The sequence below is a fragment of the Phyllopteryx taeniolatus genome, unplaced genomic scaffold (assembly GCF_024500385.1).
Source record: "Phyllopteryx taeniolatus isolate TA_2022b unplaced genomic scaffold, UOR_Ptae_1.2 contig_31, whole genome shotgun sequence".
Taxonomy (NCBI): domain Eukaryota; kingdom Metazoa; phylum Chordata; class Actinopteri; order Syngnathiformes; family Syngnathidae; genus Phyllopteryx; species Phyllopteryx taeniolatus.
Window position 1 is genome coordinate 350,896 of NW_026903239.1, and position 21,721 is coordinate 372,616.

General features: G+C 45.0%; 1 protein-coding gene across 1 annotated transcript in view; it reads right to left on the bottom strand.

Annotated features, from left to right (window-relative positions):
• Positions 1-2,998, bottom strand: part of LOC133473631 (pituitary adenylate cyclase-activating polypeptide type I receptor-like) — a 65,408-nt gene extending 62,410 nt beyond the window's left edge. The window contains exon 1 of the mRNA XM_061765235.1: positions 2,726-2,998. Within this exon, the coding sequence (XP_061621219.1) occupies positions 2,726-2,806 (81 nt within the window). The 5' untranslated portion in view covers positions 2,807-2,998. The remainder of the gene's footprint in view (positions 1-2,725) is intronic.
• Positions 2,999-21,721: the final 18,723 nt, after the last annotated feature.

Below are 21,721 nucleotides of genomic sequence, written 5' to 3' on the forward strand. Positions count from 1 at the left end.
CGAAGCTCCTCAATGCCTTAGCTGTGGGTAGACATTCTTTCTATGGAGGTTATGAACAAAATTAGTGACAAAGGGCAGCCTTCGCGGACTCCAATCGTAATTAATAACCACTACCACCGACCAACAACCAAGGCACGGAATATGACCCACTTGGACTCAATGCCCCCGTCCTCTGCTGGGACATGGTCAAATATCTGCTGGAGGAGGTGTGAGTTCAAGCTTCTTCTGACAGGGTAATCTGTCAGACTATTATGCCCCGGGTGAGGGTCAGGCAAACGCAACATAAAATGACAACACTGATATGTGATTAAACATGTTTTATTACCACTCACACTCAGGTAAAGTAAGTAATGTAACAATTCAAACAAGGGACATGAAGGGTGAAGCCAAGGCAAGAAACAAAATTAAACTATCTTTCGCAGAACTTGCTTTCTAAACACCATGTGAAACAAAACAAAAAAAAGCCAAAATATATTCACCAAACCTAACTCCCTAAACCAGGGGTCAGCAACCTTTTGGAAACTGATAGCTACAATACTTCATGAGTACTGAAAAATGTGAAGCGCTACCAGTTACACATTTATTTTTCAAATTATTTGGGGATCATCTCCTCATCGTTGTTGCGCCCGCTAGCTTGTCGCTACGAACTCTATGATTTAGTCATGTGGTACAATATTGACCTTTGAACGATACTATTTTTTGTGTAACTATTCCCATTATATATCTTACACCAATGCAAATCTGATATTAAAAAGAGCAACACAAAGAAATTATTGGATGTACCTCACTGCTGAGCTATTTTTAGACCAGGTCCCTTGGGGGTACCAGGTGCCCGTGGGCACCATCTTGGTGACACCTACCCCACACTAACAAAAAACATGAGAAAACTATTCAGAGAAAATGGCAGCTTACCCTGCTTCATGCTCTACTGTATATACAGGTGAATGTGTTCAGTGAAATGTGCTCTATACTATAAACTGTGTACTGTAACGAAATAATAATTGTTTTCGGCTCAAAATGAAAATTAACCAAGTCTGCGGGTGTGCTGGGGCCTAACTCAGCTGACTTCGGGCAAGAGGTGGCTTACACCCTGAACTGTTTGCCAGCCAATCGCAAAGCACATACTGTATAAACAAACAACCATTTACTCTACGGCAGAGTTTGGGGTAGTGGGGTGAGCTCAAGCCTATCCCAGCTGACCTCGGGCTAAAGGCAGACTACACTCTGCACAAAGCACACCGTCTGCACAGAAGGCAAATGAATCACTCCACCATCAGTGACTATGGCTTACATACTAAAGCCAGCTCATTACTGACATTCACTTTAATTTATGATTCATTTGTGTCACAAGGATCATAACCATCCATCCATCCATCAATGTTCTGTACCGCTCTATCCTAACAAAGGGTCGCGTGATGGAGCCTATCCAGGCTATCTTCGGGCGAGAGGCGGGGTACACCCTGAACTGATCGCCAGTCAATCGCAGGATCATAACACCATTAACACATATTTGTCTTCCTTCGATACGAATATTATGCCTAACTCCGTATCGGTATTTAAATATGGCTCTGTGACAAGAAAGTGTATTGTAAATTGGAATGTGGTATATAGCATATATTATCTTATGTATAGATAGATATGAATATTCCTAAATAGTGTTGGTACAGTATATTAATAATGTAACAGAGACAAAAGGGCTAAACAGCTAAATTCATACTTAATCCTACTCCTTTTCAAACATAAGTCATCAGGTTTGTGTATGCAGAGCTGCCAAATGTTAAGAACATCCATATTTGCTATGGAAATCACTGAATGTTGATTTGTTATGGCCGAAACACGTATTGTTCCGGATATTGGGAGGGGGGACAAAAAACTGCATCTGACATTACCGGCGCGTCCACATTGAACAGCTGCTTGGTGCACGCTATTTTATTTCAGCCCCCGGTTGCCAAGCCGCGGAGGCGAAAGTTCTCTTTGTGTCCGATGTCAACGCATTGTAAGTCACTGATCATCGCCTCCATGGTAGCGAATAAGCGACATTTCTTAGCATTCTTCTTGCAAAAGTGTCACGAAGAGAGATGCAGAATTAGCAAAGGTGAATTAATCCATGGCGGCACGGTTGGCGACTGGTTAGAGCGTCTGCCTCTGAGGAGCGGGGTTCAATCCAAAACAAACTCCAAAAACGTGTTCCAATGTAGTCCACTTGGTCAGTGTTTCACCCTGCACATAATTTTCTTTCAAGGATAAATAGTTCTGGGTTAGAAATGTATTTTGTTCCCTTGCCGAAAGTGGTGAGAGTGGTGTTTCTTCAGTACAGTACTTCACAACAAAGTACTGTATATACTTGTTGTAGAACATTATTAAGAAAACCCAGTCTGCTATTAAATTCTTAAGTGTTCAGATCATCACCTCAATTATCACTTCAATTTCCATGAATCAATGTACTAACACAATATCTGGATCCCATGTCCCCGCTGCTCCCTGGGATGGCTTTATTCAGGAGAACAATTTTTCTGTACATTTGTTTTGTAGTATAGCCACAAGTACATTTGCCTTTAACTCAATTATCACTTGGCTTACACTGTCAGATACTGATAGTTCTATAACCATTAGGATCCTTAAGAAAAAGGGAAAAGCTATTGCTATGACTCAGAGAACGATCACGCATTAACATTGGTAAGACAAACATATTTTCAACTTGATAGAGCTCGAGTCGGGGACTCACCGTCTCCCACACCATCTGCAGCAGACTAAGGGGAAGCAACGTAGTCACCCGTTTCCACCAAAAGCCTCCAGAGATGAACATGCTGCGCTGCGCTCGCTGAGCTGTATCTTTGCAGTTATTTACAAGCAAAAAAATGAAAAATCAACTCCCTTTCCCGTTCTCTTTTCAGAATTGAAACGCATCAATATCGAGAAAAGGTCAAGTAAAGGTAGTTTATTTCAGTTGCTTTTCAGTCCGGGTTCTACGCATGAGAATGTCCGCGTGACGCGCGGAGGGGAGTCGGACTCAACTGAGGCAGAAAGGCTTCATGCGCTCGCTGTGGAAAGGAACAGAGCTGGAGGGGAGCGAGAGAGAAAAAGAAACACGCGCTCGTCGAATGGAGGCTCCTACAGGGCATCTTTGTTTCGCGATGGAGTTTGTACGTAAGTCGGATACAACGTGAATTAATCCCGCAGTAAAGTCACTATTACAATAAAGACCTATCTGTATGCATATATATATATATATATAAACATTGTAGGCCAGAAATATATAATCAAATGGGAAAAAGAGGTAAGTACGGCGGTAACTCAACGTGTAATTTTATCGAGTGAAACGAGGACTCCCATTACATTATTGGGCTGTAATCTTACTTTACGACATTGTTACATGGAGATCTATTTCATCCATCCAGCCATTTTCCGTACCGCGTATCCTAAAAAAATATGTGCTCTTTAGAAGACGACATTTTAGAATGCTTTCAATTTTGTAAAAGCAGTTGGGGCTTCTCCACTTTCCAAAGTGTCATGAACGGAACAGAGGATGGGACCCAAAAATGCACGACTCCAAAACAAATGGACAGTTTCCAAAAAGAGAGGTTTAATAGACGGGCATAGGTCGGTACACAGGCAGGCAATCCAAGAAAGGCAACAGTATCCAAGTATCCATGTTCTCCCCGTGCGTGCCTGGGTTTTCTCCGGGTACTCCAGTTTCCTCCCACATCCCAAAAACATGGGGTAGACGTAGGTTGATTGAAGATTCTAAATTGCCCATCGGTGTGAATGTGAGTGCGAATGGTTGTTTGTTGATATGTGCCCTGCGATTGGCTGGCGACCAGTTCATGGTGTCAAGACCAGAGTCAAGATGGACAAGAAAAAAACACTTTCAAAACAAAAAGGTGTTGCTGAGAAGTTGAGGGATGATAAAAAGAAATCCACTCACACATAAGACAAGAACAGTTATTTGACGGTGATACCTAGCGATATAATTTGTTTGAAAGTCTGTGATGCTTCTGGTGAAAGTGCTCATTTGGCTAACATTAGTTTGCTTGTTAGCTGCCTGGGCCTACATTTCACAGAGTTCAAAATTAGCATCGTTCAATGACCAAATGTTTCCTAGATTCGTCAACCTGCGTACTGATAATGTTATTTTCTGTCATTGAGCTGATTCTGCTACTAAATTAATATAAATGAATATAGCTTAATAATTTGTACATGCGAGATCCTTTAAACATGGATCAAAATGGGCTATGGGTACCACTAATGTTACGCCGCTTCCCTCTATTAGTATGTGACAATCCCTGAATTAAATGTTAAAATGTGAACAATGTTACAGTGGCTTAAACTTTCTTTTTTTAAAAAATCCAGTTCAGTATATGTGTTGAGTACAGTTGAGTTGTATATAACTTTTAAGTTCAATACAGTTGCATTTAAAAATGTCTTTGTTTCCAAATATTTACTTGGCTACAATTTTTAATTTAACATTTGTTCAAAATATTTGAACTGAATCTATTACTTATGTACATTTGACTATATTTAAGAATACTGTTAATGTTCCAACGGTGTATAATGTTACAGTGGCTTATAATAATATTAAATATACATTTTAAGAAAGAAACCTCGTCCTCGTTGTTGATGAACACTGACTATGACGCTACTGTATTTTAATGTTGGTCATTCTGGTGCTACTTGGAGATCCAAGTATTTTTGAAGGTGGTAGTTTGTGTGAAACATTTGAGAAGCACTAATCTACATGAACCACTTCAACTCGGCGTCCTCCATTTAAAAGCAACACAATGGTGTGTACTTTATATACTGTAGTGTCATGATTGTTCCATGTCCGTTGCATCTCTTCTAGGATCAGCAAAATGGGGGAAAATTAAATGAGAGCAAATGTGTGAATGAGCCTTGTCAGTCAGTCAGTGCAAGACAACCAGCAACTGAGCATGCAAATAGGTGTTTGCCGGGGTTTTAAGTTGCATTTCAGTTGCGTATTCACACCTTATGACTTAATTCTCCTGGAGAGAATTCAAGACCAACGAATCCATGGTTCGCAAGTGGAGGAAGCAGGAAAACGAGCTTCGCCAAGTCAAGAAGACGAAGCTGAGCTTCTGCGGAAACAAGGCGAGGTGGCCCGAGTTGGAAGACCGACTCGGGCAATGGATTAATGATCAAAGAACAGCCGGGAGAAGCGTCTCTACTGTCACCATTTGACTGAGGGCAATAACGCTTGCAGAGGAAATGAAAATTTTCATTTTCAAGGCGGTCCGTCTCGGTGCTTTTGTTTTATGAAACAGCGCCATCTATCCATCCGGGCAAGGACTACCGTGGCGCAGCAACTTCCGGATTACAAGGAAAAGATGGCCATCTTCAGGCTCCTACTGCAGTAAAAAGATTGCCGACAAATACATCCAGCTGAACCACATCACCAACATGGATGAGGTGCCGCTCACTTTCGACATCCCGGTGAACCACACTGTAGAGAAGAAGGGGACCACCTCGGACGGTAGCGCACAACGGGGCACGAGAAGTCGGGTTTTACTGTTGTGCTTGGTTGCCATGGTAATGGACAGAAACTGCCACCGATGGTGATTTTTAAGAGGAAGACACTGCCTAAAGAAAGGTTTCGAGCCGAAGTCATCGTTAATGAAACAATCGTTAAGGCCAATCAAAAGGGCTGGATGGATGAGGAGAAAATGAGAGCGTGGCTGAGTGAGGTGTACGTAAAGAGACCGGATGTTTTTTTCCACGAGTCACCGTCCCTGTTGATCTGTGACTCCATGCGCGCCCATCTCATAGCCGCTGTGAAAAACCAAGTGCAGCAAATGAACTCGGAGATTGCCATCATTCCGTGAGGCTTGACGAAGGAACTCCAACTGCTGAACATCGGTGTAAACAGGGCGTTCCAAGTGAAGTTGCGAGCGGCGTGGGAGCGATGGATGACAGATGGCGATCACAGCTTTACTAAGACTAGGAGGCAGCGCCGGGCGAGTTACGCCACGATTTGTGAATGGATTGTGGATGCCCGGGCTAACGTGTCTGCTCGCACTGTTGTTCGAGCTTTCGTAAAAGCCGGCATCATTTCTGAGGAGCCCGGGTCCTCAGAACTGTGAGGCAGACGCTCTAACCAGTCGCCCACCATGCCGCTATGCAGAAGTCCGTAGCTGCAAATACTTTATTTGCATTTTGAATTCCTTGCAAAAATGAAATGTTTATAAATGAAGACAAAAGCGCATCAAATGATAATAATAATAATTGTGATGAATAATGATTTGCAAAAATCATTTTGCCCTGTATATTGTATTGGCAGGGGAATAAAAGGGCCGCCCTTTATTCCCCAGCCATTTTATGCGCATTACACCAATTGACACCTCCACTGTCCAACCAAACCATTATGATCACTTGTGTAATTTAATGCTATCCAGTATGTTGTTACTTTAGTGTGCAGTAATGTAGAAAGGGTCATCATTTTATATTCATCATAATAAGTGCTGTGTTTAATATTTTGGTTACCTTAATTGCGTACTTGGGAGAGTCCAAAATATTAGGAACAGCTCTCGTATGATACAATGATGCGGTGCAGTTCTACACCAAACCTTTCGTTAAATGAATACCTGACTGTGGCAATCTAAACAGAAATCATTTTCTTTGTAAAGGCAGAATACTGTATCTGATATAGCTCTTGTATTAGAGTTCATTATAATGTGCAAGTAGTCTTAATGATGTGGTTGATCAAAGCGGGACTGTGGAAATTAGTGCTGGTAATTGTTTGATTGATCAGATGGCACAGTAATCTTAATTGTAACGGGCTGGAGAAAGCGCCATTGAAAGCACTCCTCCCCATGGACGAAAAGCGATTATTTTATGAATTATAATTGACTAAAAGAAAACTCATATCCAGCATTTACAAACAGGACCATTTGCCAAAATAAAAGACACATCAAATGGAAACCTCCATCCATCCATTTTCTATGCTGCTTATCCACACATGGGTGAGTTGGAGACCATCAGAGCTGACTTTAGGCGAGAGATTGGTCGCTAGCCAATTACAGGGCACATAAAGAAAAACAATCATTCACACTTATAGTCACACATAATGGCAATTAAGAGCAGGGGTATCAAAATAATTTTAGCTCGCGGCCCACATTAACCCATATTCGATCTCAAGTGGGCCGGACCTTTATTCCATGCAAACTCTATACAGAAAGGCTGGAGCCTGGATTCAAACCTACGGACCTCCAAACTGTGAGGCACATATGCTAACCACCACGTCAGCACGGCGCCCTAAATGGAAACTCATCTAGCCTACTTTGCCAATTTGATTTATGAGAATCCGCTGATGGCAGACTCAGGAAGACCTCACTCCCAGCTCATGAAGACTAATGTTAATTTTCCTTGATGATTTCCTGACTGCACATTGAGGATGTATGAACCCAGATCTGAAACAGATAAAAGCAAGACAATATATTAGACAAGTTCAATTCATCCATCCATCCATTTTCTGAGCCGCTTCTCCTCACGCGGGTCGCGGGCGTGCCGGAGCCTATCCCAGCTATCATCGGGCAGGAGGCGGGGTATACCCTGAACTGGTTGCCAGCCAATCGCAGGGCACATACAAACAGACAACCATTCGCACTCACATTCACACCTACGGGCAATTTAGAGTTGTCAATTAACCTAGCATGCATGTTTTTGGGATGTGGGAGGAAACCGGAGTGCCCGGAGAAAACCCACGCAGGCACGCGGAGAACATGCAAACTCCACACAGGCGGGGCCGGGGATTGAACCCCGGTCCTCAGAACTGTGAGGCAGACGCTCTAACGAGTCTTGCACCGTGCCGCTACAAGTTCAATTCTTTTAAGAATTTTGAAATACAAATAGACAGAATCACTGTAATATACCATACTTACTAATGATAACAGTTTCAATATTGGATAGTAATAATGGCACATAATCACAGACAAATTTAGCGCTGGTTTAAATTTGAAGCCAATATACGTTAATATTATGTTTTACTGTATATGTCAATTTCACACCAGTACTGATTTTGTGGTGATGTTTGTGGTGATCAAAATCAGAATCATCTTTATTTGCCAAGTATGTCGAAAACTGTCATGGCCCTGTGTTTCAAATTGTTTTTCTTTGTGTTGCAGTGTCTGGGTGAGCGAAGGTGGGCGTTGACATCGGTGACGCACGTGTCATGCATTGTAATCATCAGCCTTTTTAGGGGGCACCGTGACAGTGTGTGGGCGTCGGAATATTCACTTGTTTTTGCCCCGTGTTTGCCGCCGTTCTGACCTTTGTCCAAATTTAGGTTCTCTACGATTATACCACACGGACCTTTTGTCATGTCTCCCTGCGTTATTTTTTATTTTTTTTATTCTCTCTGGTGGTGAGTCCCTTTAGTTTCGTATGTCTCGGCATCACATGCTCTTTCATAGAATTAAAATTGTTTGGACCTCTTACCTAGAGTCTCTTTTTTGGGATTTGCCCTTACGGCATTGCCGCCCGTGACAGAATATTCCGACCAAAAATGGATCCCACAGACTCAGACTTTTGGCAAGTCAGGGACATTTGGTAGGAAGACACGAGACATCATTACACGAGCTCAGGGAGGCAATTACTGCGTTAACGACCCATCTCAGTACGCTGAGTTCTCGGGTTGATCAGGTGTGTGCACTTGGATCACCTCCGGTTCTGGCAGAAGCACACGCCACCAACACGGTGGCCGCGGGGCCACCTGCCAGGGAAGCTTGTCTCCCAAATCCACCTCGTTATACTGGGGAGCTCGGCGGCTGCGGTCAATTTATTTATCAATGTACCCTAGTATTTGACCAACAACCGGTCACGTATGCCCAGGATAAGACGAAGGTTGCTTTTATAATGAGTCTACTTACGGGTCAGGCGGCATCGTGGGCGATGGCGATCAGCATCGCCAACCCAGCGTTACGTTCCTCCTTCCCGGTATTCGAATCTGAACTGAGGAGAGTTTTTGATCACCCAGTCAAAGGCAAGGAGGCCGGTTGTTGGACCATTCCCAGGGGGACTTGTCAGTAGCCGAATACTCCATTTCGTTCCGCATCCTGGCAGCAGAGAGTGGATTCGACGATGTTGCGTTGAGCGGCATTTTTCGTCGGGGACTCTGTCCTGCCGTCAAAGATGAGTTGGCGGCCCGGGACGAGACCACTAATTTGGAAGAGTTGATCGGACTAGCCATTAGACTGGACAATCGACAGAGGGAACGGCAGCGCGAGCGGGCGGCTGAACGGCGCATTTTTTTTGGGAACGGTTCCCCGGGATGTTCTTCGTTCACCACGGAAGATGGCGCCTGTGTTCCCCCATCCACCTTGGCGTCGGCCGTGGAGGAGCCGATGCAACTCGGCGGGGGACGACTGACGGAGACGCATGAGAGCGGGGGTGTGTCTGTACTGCGGCTGATGAGTGTTTTGTAGACTCCTGTGTGATAGAGACTCTAAATTGTCCACTGTACAGACTTAGCAAACCTAGAAAAGTACTTTATTTGGATGTTACAACACATATGTGTTTAAAGCTTTCGGGTAACCACATCGAATCGCGGCGATTTTTTGTAATGCCCTGTCAATCTGCTCCAGTTGTGCTGGGATTAACGTGGTTAAAACTTCATAATCCAGATATTAATTGGGATCAACTACAGATTGTGAATTGGAGCCTATTTTGTCATTCTCATTGTCTGCAGTCTGCCATGTTGACCACTACCCCCCCGTGTTCAAGACGAACACATCGCTTTGGCTAATGTACCGGCTGAGTACCATGAACTAGTGTTCATCTAGTGTAAGGATCGCGCCCAGTCTTTGCCTCCGCATCGTCCATACGACTGTTCCATAGAGTTGATTCCCGAGGCTCCTCTACCATGTGCGAGGCTGTATCAGATTTCCAAGCCAGAGCAAGAGGAATTAAAGACGTATATTTTGACTTCGCTAGCTGCCGGGTTGATTCGTACCTCATCGTCGCCAGTTGGTGCCGGATTTTTCTTTATCGATAAAAAGGACGGGACACTGCGACCCTGTGTCGAATTCCGGGGTCTCAACGACATCACGATAAAGAATAAGTATCCTCTCCCACTGTTGGACTCTGCGTTTGCCCCTTAGCAGTCTGCAAAGGTGTTCACAAAATTAGATCTGCGCAATGCCTATCACCTGGTGAGGATGAAGGAGGGAGATGAGTGGAAGACTGCGTTCAATACTCCATTAGGTCATTTTGAGTATTTAGTCATGCCTTTTGGACTCACGAATGCACCCGCTGTGTTTCAGTGTCTTATTAATGATGTGCTCCGGGACATGATAAATGTATTCTGTTTTGTGTAATTGGACGACATCTTAATCTTTTCCCGTGATCTACATGAACATCGCCAACATGTCCGCATGGTGTTGCAGCACTTGATGGAAAACCGTCTTTACATCAAGGGTTGAGAAGTGTGAGTTCCATGCGGAGTCGGTACAGTTTTTGGGGTTCATCGTGGAGAAGGTCCAGCTTCGGGCCGATCCAGCCAAGATCCAGGCTGTGGTTGATTGGCCAACTCCAACGTCTAGGAAGCAGTTGCAGAGGTTTTTGGGTTTTGCTCATTTTTATAGGAGATTTATACGTGATTACAGCCTTAAGGTGGGACCTCTGACTAGACTTACTTCCAATAAAATACCATTTGTATGGACTCCTAAGGCAGATGAGACTTTTGATCATATTAAACAATTGTTTGTGAAGGCTCCTGTGTTAAATCATCCTAATCCTTACCTTCCTTTTGTTGTCGAGGTGGACGCATCTGATTCAGGTGTGGGGGTGGTCCTGTCCCAGAGGTCCCCGGTCGACCAGAGGCTGAGCCCCTGCGCCTTCTTCTCTAGGCGCCTGAGCCCTGCAGAGGCCAATTACGATGTGGGAAATAGAGAGCTGCTGGCCATTGTCCTGGCGCTGCAGGAGTGGAGGCACTTGCTGGAGGGTACAAGGGAACCTTTTCAAGTTTTCACCGACCACAAGAACCTGTCTTACCTCCGGACTGCTAAGAGACTCAACCCCCGTCAAGCACGTTGGGCCCTGTTCCTTACCCGTTTCGATTTCATCATCACTTACCGCCCTGGTTTGAAGAACGGCAAACCTGACGCCTTGTCTCGGCTGCATGGCCCGTCTGCTGTTCAGCATGTTTTGGAGACCATTCTACCTGGGACCCGGGTGGTGGGAGCGCTTCAGTGGGAGGTTGAGAAGAAGGTGGTGGAGGCGGGGAGGGACATCCAGGCTCCGGGAGGTGTTCCTGATGGCAAGTTGTTTGTTCCGGTCGTTGAGGTGGGGATACACTTCTAGAGTTGCTTGCCATCCTGGGGTCAGTCGGACATTTTTCCTCATTTCCCAACGGTTCTGGTGGCAGGGACTACGCAGGGACGTTAAGGAAAATGTTTTGGCAAGCTCAGTGTGTGCCCGTAGCAAGATGTGGCATCGTCCTCCAGCTGGTCTTCTTCGTCCACTGCCCATTCCTCCCGCCCCTGGTCCCACGTCGCCTTGGACTTCATCACGGGCCTTCCGCTGTCCGGAGGGAACTCGGTCATCCTGAGTGTTGTCGACAGATTCTCCAAGATGGCCCATTTTGTTGCTCTGCCGAAGCTGCTGTCCTCCTTTGAGACTGCTAATCTTCTTGTCGACCATGTCTTCAGAGTTCATGGTATTCCTGCTGATCTGGTGTCTGACAGGGGGCCGCAGTTCGTCTCTCGTCTCTCTGGAGGTTGTTCTGCAAAGGGCTGGGGGCTTCCTCCAGTCGTTCGTCCGGTTTCCACCCGCAGACCAAAGCCCAGGTTGAGAGGGCGAATCAAGATGTGGAGGCTGCTCTTCGCTGTGTTTGCCATCAGCACCCCTCCTCGTGGTCTTCTCACCTGCCTTGGGTGGAATATGCGTATAACACCCTCGTTTGCTCTGCCACTGGACGGTCGCCGTTCATGACTGCAAACGGTTATCAGCTGCCGTTGTTCCCTTCTCAGGAGAGGGAAGTGGTCGTACCGTCTGTACAGGTCCATCTCCGAAAGGCTCATTGGGTGTGGCGGGATGCAAAGGCGGCCTTGTCCCGTAATTGGACCCGTTCTCGTACCACAACAGACAGTCAATTGACAGAGAATACTTTTGAGACATAAAGACATTAAAAGAAAACGTCACTGAGCAATAAAAGGTTGCTAGTAATTTGGTAATGCCGGTACAATTATTATTTGTTTTGAAAATTGTGCAAAAGAATGCAAAAGTCCTCTAGCAATTAGAGCAGTTTGAATGACTAATAGAGTGTGATGGAAGAACACAGGACTGATTCGATGACCGCTGTGTAGAACTGCCTCAACAGCTCCTGCGGCAGGCCGTGCTTCCTCAGAAGCCACAGGAAGTACATCCACTGCTGGGCCTTTTTGAGGATTGAGATGATGTCAAAATCCCACTTCAGTTCCTGAGAGGCTGTAATTCCCAGGAACTTGAAGGTCTCGATGGTTGACACCAGGCAGTTGGACAGCGTGAGGGGCAGCTGTGGCGAAGGATGCCTCCTGAAGTCCACAATCATCTCTACAGTCTTGAGCGTGTTTAGTTCCAGGTTGTGTTGGCCGCACCACAGCTCCAGCCGCTCCACTTCCTGTCGATATGCAAACTCGTCACCGTCTTTGATGAGGCCAATGACTGTGGTGTCGTCTGCAAACTTCAGGAGTTTGACAGTCGGGTGCGTTGAGGTGCTGTGGTTTGTGTAGAGAGAGAAGAGCAGTGGAGAGAGGACACAACCTTGGGGCGCCCCGGTGCCGGTACATATCCTATAACGTATCTGCCTTCGACACGCCTTATAATGGAGAATACAGTACATTAGTTGCCAAGCTCACCCACTTATGTACACGCACAAATGCAGGATTTATGCTTGTTTGCATAATGATGACTGGTAGATTGGGTTATAAACTGGTATATTTTAAGGTGCATATTTTACAGACAATATTCATACTTTGTAATCTCTCCTAAATTATCAGTAAGGTGTTGTACTTGATCTCTTCCACCTGAATGTTGAAAGATTCTGACCTTCCGACTTTGGTGGAAATGTTTGGTAAGCATGATTTAGAGTAGAGATATTATGAAGAATTTTCTTTCTGTTTGTATAAAAAAATGGCTCACTTGAGTGCCTGACCACTCATCAAGTGTGGTATTAAACAGCCATATAAATCTTTAGCTATCTGTTTATTTCTAAAAATGTGTCTGGACGTCCGCCCCACAGTTGTGTAACAGTGCAGGACACAGCAGGTGAGGCCTCCTCATCCACACGCAGCATCAGCACTGGGGCGCCCCAAGGTTGTGTCCTCTTTCCGCTGCTCTTCTCTCTACATAAACGACTGCACCCGGCTGTCAAACTCGTGAAGTTTGCAGATGACACCACTGTCATCGGCCTCATCAAGGACGGTGACGAGTCTGCATATCGACATGAAGTGGAGCGGCTGGAGCTGTTGTGCGGCCGACACAACCTGGAGCTGAACACGCTCAAGACTGTAGAGCTGATCGTGGACTTCAGGAGGCATCCTTCGCCACAGCTGCCCCTCACATTGTCCAGCTGTGTGTCAACCGTTCCTGGGAATTACAGTCTCTCAGGACCTGAAGTGGGCGATCAACATCAACTCCAGAGGTTGTACTTCCTGCGGCTTCTGAGAAAGCACGGCCTCCCACAGGAGCTGCTGAGGCAGTTCTACACAGCGGTCATCGAATCAGTCCTGTGTTCTTCCATCACAGTCTGTTTTGGTGCTGCTACAAAAAAGGACAAACTCCGACTGCAACGGGCAATCAAAACTGCTGAAAGGATTGTCGGTAGCCCCCTACCCACCCTTGAGGACTTGCACGCTGCCAGAACTAAAACAAGCGCATGCAAAATCCTCTTGGACCCTCCACATCCTGGTCATCAGTTCTTCCACCTCCTTCCCTCAGGTAGGCGCTACCGATCAATGCAAACTAGAACTAGCAGGCATTCCAACAGCTTCTTCCCTCTTGCAATCAACTTCTTAAACACCTAACCTACAATTCCATTGCAACATGCTGGCAATTTTTTGTCTTTTTGTCTTGAGTTTGTCGTCACATTTCTGTCGGGCCAATTATATATTGCTCGTGCACTCACTGTAGTAGTCTCACCACGCTGCACTATTTGCATATCTGTTGTTGACCAATACTGGCCACTCATGCCAGAGTAGCATCTGCTCCATTTGCACATTGACTGAGGAGTATCTGCAACATTTGCACAATCAACATTGTCCCAGACTATCGTACTACTCGCTTGAAGTCTCGGCGCCCTTTGCACAACGGTCATCGCACCGGACTATTGTAATATTAGTCATTTGAACTGCTCTAAGTGCTTGAGGACTCTGCATCTTTTGCACTATTGTCAAAAAAAATAAATAATGTACCAGATAACTAGCAGCCCTTTATTGCTCAGTGACTGTTTTTCTCAATGTCTTTATGTCTCAAAAGTGTTCTCTGTCAATTGACTGTCTGTCCAATTACCGGAGACAAATTCTTTGTGTGTTTTTTGGACATAATTGGCAAATACAGATGATTCTGATTCACATAATACCCATCCCCACACCAAGTTTCTCGGCCAATGATTAGACACTCACTATTGGCGAACAGTAGAGGTGGGTAATAATGCGTTACATTTACTCCGTTACATTTACTTAAGTAACATTTTCCATAAACTGTACTCATCAGAGTATTTTAAATGCACCACACTTTTTACTTTTATGTGAAGAAGGTTCGATTCTTTCACACCGTTACAATGATCAACATCCCGTTCACTACTTTTATTTATCCATTCCTGCGTGTCTATTTTTAGACTCCATCTTCGACTTCCGCATAGGGTGCCCGTTGCGACACGAGGCAGTCACATGACCGCGCACGTAGCCTAGCCAATCAAAATGACTCATTTTGGGGAGAGAAAAAAATCGAGTCTGTTTACTTTCCAAAACTCTGAAAAACAACAGCTTTGTCATGCAGTTCTTAAATTGTGACTGCCCAAACTATTTCAGCCCACTTCTAACTTGAGAAAACACCTAGCGGTAAGCTGTTTCTATTGTTGTTTTGGCAGTGATATGGCAAAATTAGCCTTATCATATGGTGTCGCACACACAATCACTCAGTCTGGTCAGCAAACAGCTTCTCCATGAAGTCATTTAAGTGAATAAAGCAAATAATGTTTCTGTAGGGCCCAATGCATGTGTTGTTGTTTTTTGGGCAGTTTAAAATTGAAACGGTGGCAGATGTGTGTCGACTCTCATGTATTATTATTATTATTTTTATTTTATTTTAAATAAATAAATAAATCAATCAACAGAAGTTACTCACAAGTTACTCTTTACTTGAGTAGTTTTTTCATTGAGTACTTTCCTACTCTTACTCAAGTAAATTTTTGGATGACTACTTTTTACTTGAGTCATACTATTCTAAAGTAACAGTACTCCTACTTGAGTTCAATATGTGGCTACTCTACCCACCTCTGGCCAACAGTATGTGGGTAGGCTTGCCACCATTGAGAAATGAAACTAAGGGACGCCCACCATGGCATCTCAGGGCCATTGCCCACAGGCCTGACCCCTATGGGACGGAGCGCCCATAACAGGGTGTGACTGTGGAGTGAATACAAAATGTGTGCAATTGTATAGCATCTTTTTGTGCATTGAAAATTGTTATAGAAGTGTAGTGCATTATTCCAATTATATTTTTATTTGTGTCGATGCTTTCATCAAAATTGTGATCAAAGGTGGGTAGAGTAGCCAAATATTATCCTCAAGTCAGAGTGCTGCTACTTTCACCAAGTCAAATTAAATTCTCCACCAAATAATTACTTAATTAGAAAGTACTCAATGAAAAAAAATACTTAAGTTCTTAAGTAACTTATGATTTATTTTTTAAATCAGAGCATGAATGTCAAATAAAATAAAAATAACTAAATAAAATATGGATGTGCAAATTCAGATATTGCTGAACAATATTACTTCATCTAAAACAATAAATAAAATCTTTATGAAAGAAGTGCTTTTTAAAATAACTAAGGCACATTCTGCTCCAAGAAATGGTCTTATACTATATTGCAGCGATTCCCAACCAGCGTGCATTAGTGTGCCGTGAGTGCTCCTCAAGTGTGCCATGGGAACTTATCAAATTTTACTTTATTGCTCAAAAAACGTATTTATTTCCAAGAAATAATGTATCTCTATTTATGCCAGTGGGACATAGTGACAGACAGAACAAAGAAATGCTCTTCTATTAGATGACAAGAAGTACATACAGTAATTAATGTATCCACTTTTTGTGACATTTTTGTTTGTTGGTGTGCCGTGAGATTTTTCAATTGTAAAATATGTGCCTTACCTCCATAAAGGTTGGAAATCACTGCTATATTGTTTCTACTTGTTAAACAGCACAACACTGTCGGCTCACCGGGGAGATTACAAAAACAATGAACAAGGCTACAGTCGATATACAAAGTATGTACTGTACACCAGTGACGTGCGGCGAGGTTCATGATTGGTGAGGCACTGAATACGTCACGTGACTGACAGTCATGTGACGTCTGGAGCTCGATGAAGCTCAACTCAACACTGGCACATGCTGGTTGTGGCACCGTACATACTAGACTCCACTGTGCACATTTAGTGGCTTTTCTGGTCGATAAGAAAGACTACATGTCACACACTTTCATTAAATATATTTGACAGTCTGTTAAACACCAGTAAGTGCAGTAGATGTGTGATAAAACGGATATTATTGGCGATGCAATGAGAAAACACCAGTGTCTCTTGTGTGAAGCCACGGATCAATCACAACCTGCCTGAATGGATGTGTGCGTACTCTCTTGAAGCATCATGGGAGCGGTGACGCAACGTGACTCGTAGCTGCGCTTCTTATGCATCTTAACAGCTAATATGAAAATTCAGCAATTTTAATGAGGAAATCATTGAAATTATTGGATTGAAAAAGAAAATCGATGTAAAGCACGGACCATAGAACTAAAATGGAACAATTTAATGTAATTATAAGGTTTTATTGACTATTTTATTGGGCTCTGCCTCACTTGCCTAACCTGACCGCAAGTATCTGCTGTACACCCCCGTTCAAATTCCAGGTTTTTGAGTTGTAAAAGAATTTTGACCAAGATAAATCATTTAAAAACTTTTTCCACCATTGATGTTAACCTTGAATTTGTACAACTCAACTGACTATTTTTGAGAGGGGATGTGAAAATAGACAGAAATAAACTTGAATGTAATTAACTGTTTTATCTGGTCTTTTACTTGGTTAATTAAAGTTCAAATAAAAGAAATAAAAATAAATATGGTAGCACAAGGATGCACTGCCTCCTATAACTGGCTTGTGGCTGTGTTTAGAAGTAACAGATCACATTCAAACTGTGAGTGAAGAATGAAACAGATCGACAGGCGGATCGATGCAGCGTCTACAGTGAGGCCAACATTGTATCGGTCCGTTGTGGTGAAGAAGGTAAGAGGTAAGAGGTCCGAAATTTTTTAATTCAATGACAGAGCATGTGATGGCGAGATATACGAAGCTAAAGGAACTCACAGCCAGAAAGAATCAAAAAACAGATAACGCAGATAACGGAGACACGACAAAAGGTCGTGGTATAATCGTAGAGAACCGAAATTTGGACAGCGGTCAGCAAACACGGGGCAAAAAACGAGTGAATATTCCGACGCCCACACACTGTCACGGTGCCCCCTAAAAAGGCTGATGATTACAATGCATGAGAGGTGCGTCACCGATGTCAACGCCCACCTTCGCTCACCCAGACACTGCAACACAAAGAAAAACAATTTGAAACACAGGGCCATGACATTATCCCCCCCCCCCTCAAAGGACGCCACCTGGCGGACCACCCGGCTTCTGCGGGTGGAAAGAGTGGACGGCCCGGAGCAGGGACGGATCTAAGATCCAAGACCGGGGAACCCAGGAACGCTCCTCAGGGCTGTAACCCTCCCAGTCGACCAAATACTGCAGACCTCTGCCCCTTCTTCTGGAATCCAATATTTCACCCACCGTGTACACTGGCTCGCCATCAACCACCCGCGGAGGATGAGGAGCCACCGCTGGAGGACACAGAGGGCTGGAGGAAACCGGTTTGAGCAAGGAGACATGGAATACAGGGTAAACTTTCATGGCGGCGACTAATATACCGAGGACCCCGTTTTTTAGAACCCCCGGCCAAATGCAAATCTCGTGTGGACAACCAGACCTTCTCACCAGGACGGTAGGGAGGAGCTGAGATCCGATGACGATCAGCTAACTGCCGCTTGCGAACCTCAGTATGGGACAAGGCCGCCTTTGCATCCCGCCACACCCGATGAGCCCTTCGGAGATGGACCTGTACAGACGGGACGACCACCTTCCTCTCCTGAGAAAGGAACAACGGCGGCTGGTAACCGTATGCAGGCATGAACGGCGACCGTCCAATGGCAGAGCAAACGAGGGTGTTATGCACATATTCCACCCAAGGCAGGTGAGAAGACCACGAGGAGGGGTGCTTATGGCAAACACAGCGAAGAGCAGCCTCCACATCTTGATTCACCCTCTCAGCCTGGCCGTTTGTCTGCGGGTGGAAACCGGACGAACGACTGGAGGAAGCCCCCAGCGCTTTGCAGAACAACTTCCAGACTCGAGAGATAAACTGCGGCCAACTGTCAGACACCAGATCAGCACGAATACCATGAACTCGGAAGACATGGTCGACAAGGAGATTAGCAGTCTCAAACGAGGACGGCAGCTTCGGCAGAAATGGGACATCTTGGAGAATCTGTCGACAACACTCAGGATGACTGAGTTCCCTCCGGACAGTGGGAGGCCCGTGATGAAGTCCAAGGCGATGTGGGACCAGGGGCGGGAAGGAATGGGCACTGGATGAAGAAGACCACCTGGAGGACGATGGGAAATCTTGCTACGGGCACACACTGAGCATGCCAAAACATATTCCTTAACGTCCCTGCATAGTCCCTGCCACCAGAACCGTTCGGAAATGAGGAAAAATGTCCGACTGACCCCAGGATGGCAAGCGACTCGAGAAGTGTGTCCCCACCTTAACACCTCTGGACGTAAAACGACAGTAACAAACAATTTGCCATCAGGAACACCTCCCGGGGCCTGGACGTCCCTCCCCGCCTCCACCACCTTCTTCTCAACCTCCCACTGAAGCGCTCCCACCACCCGGGTCCCAGGTAGAATGGTCTCCACAACAGGCTGAACAGCAGCCGGGCAATACAGCCTAGACAAGGCGTCAGGTTTGCCGTTCTTCAACCCAGGGCGGTAAGTGATGATGAAATCGAAACGGGTAAGGAACAGGGCCCAACGTGCTTGACGGGGGTTGAGTCTTTTAGCAGTCCGGAGGTAAGACAGGTTCTTGTGGTCGGTGAAAACTTGAAAGTTCCCTCGTACCCTCCAGCCAGTGCCTCCACTCCTGCAGCGCCAGGACAATGGGCAGCAGCTCTCTATTTCCCACATCGTAATTGAGAAGAAAGCGCAGGGGTCCAGCCTCTGGTCGACCGGGGACCTCTGGGACAGGACCGCCCCCACACCTGAATCAGATGCGTCCACCTCGACAACAAAAGGAAGGTCAGGATTAGGATGATGTAACACAGGAGCCTTCACAAACAATTGTTTAATATGATCAAAAGTCACATCTGCCTTAGGGGTCCATACAAATGGTATTGTATTGGGAGTAAGTCTAGTCAGATGTCCCACCTTAAGGCTGTAATCATGTATAAATCGCCTATAAAAATGAGCAAAACCCAAAAACCTCTGCAACTGCTTCCTAGACGTTGGAGTTGGCCAATCAACCACAGCCTGGATCTTGGCGGGATCGGCCCGAAGCTGGCCCTTCTCCACAATGAACCCCAAAAACTGTACCGACTCCGCATGGAACTCTCACTTCTCAGCCTTGACGTAAAGACGGTTTTCCGTCAAGCGCTGCAACACCATGCGAACATGTTGGCAATGTTCACGTAGATCACGGGAAAAAATTAAGATGTCGTCCAATTACACAAAACAGAATACATTTATCATGTCCCGGAGCACATCATTCATAAGACACTGAAACACAGCAGGTGCATTCGTGAGTCCAAAAGGCATGACTAAGTACTCAAAATGACCTAATGGAGTATTGAACGCAGTCTTCCACTCATCTCCCTCTTTCATCCTCACCAGGTGATAGACATTTCGCAGATCTAATTTTGTGAACACCTTTGCAGACTGCAAAGGGGCAAACGGCGAGTCCAACAGCGGGAGAGGATACTTATTCTTTATCGTGATGTCGTTAAGACCCCGGAAATCGACACAGGGTCGCAGGGTCCCGTCCTTTTTATCGATAAAGAAAAATCCGGCGCCAACTGCCGACGATGAGGGACGAATCAACCCGGCAGCTAGCGAAGTCGAAATATAATTCTTTAATGCCTCTTGCTCAGGCTTGGAAATCTGATACAGCCTCGCACATGGTAGTGGAGCCTCGGGAATCAACTCTATGGAACAGTCGTATGGACGATGTAGAGGCAAAGACTGGACGCGATCCTTACTGAACACTAGTTGCAAATCATGGTACTCAGCCGGTACTTTAGCCAAATCGATGTGCTCGTCTTGAACACGGGGGGTGGTAGTCAACATGGCAGACTGCAGACAATGAGAATGACAAAATAGGCTCCAATTCACAATGTGTAGTTGATCCCAATTAATATCTGGATTATGAAGTTTTTACCACGTTAATCCCAGCACAACTGGAGCAGATTGACAGGGCATTACAAAAAATCGCCGCGATTCGATGTGGTTCCCCGAGAGCTTTAAAAAAAAATTCAGAATTTGGAGCGAGAATGCCTCGAGATGGGCATTTATTATGACAGGCCTTTCGAGGCAGGGGATGAAAATGAGAAGAACCCCGATCTCGTCCCCGCTCCTGCCAGCAGCTACCTCGGTGAAGCACTCACGCATCACTCTGTACTTAAGTCAAAATCCAGACACTTAGAAGTACTCATTCAACTCCTGTACTTAAGTCAAAGTCAGAGTACAGACTATGAAAATGTACTTCATTAAAAGGTCCAAATACATTTTGCCTGTCTTTGCACACAAAATAGTTGACCTCTTATTGGCTTACAGAGTGCTCATACTGAAAAGAAGCAAGGAGTAGAAAGTACAAATATCTTTTTGATCCGCTTCTTTTTTTAAATGTAGGGAGTAAAACTAAAATGTCGTCATGAACTAAATATTCAAGTAATATACAAATACCTGAAAAATCTACTAATTTCACTGCCATTGACTGCTTTAGATGTCTCATATCCATGTTAACTCGGATGGCTGGCATTGAATGACTTTTAAGTACACTCAAGTCAAAGTCCTCAGAAAGATAAATAAGTACAGTAAGGTAGATGTAAAAAGTCATCCGAAAAATTCACATTCCAAGAAACTACAGCTACCTGTTGTTTGAGAGCTGCGAGGACTATGTGGTGGGAGCGCCTCAGTACATTCAGAAGGACAGCGAAATCTGAGGCGTAGGTATGGAAGTCTTTGCCATGTCATAGTCGCCAGTTGTCGTTGTCATTGTGGTATGTCATTGTCAGGTGTCATTGTCCCTATCTGTTCCACGTCTTACTCACAGGTCATAGTTTGTTTCCGGTTTTAGATATTCAAGTGTTTCTTTGTTACTTTGGTTTGGTTGTTATCTGTTGTGGGTCTTTGTGTA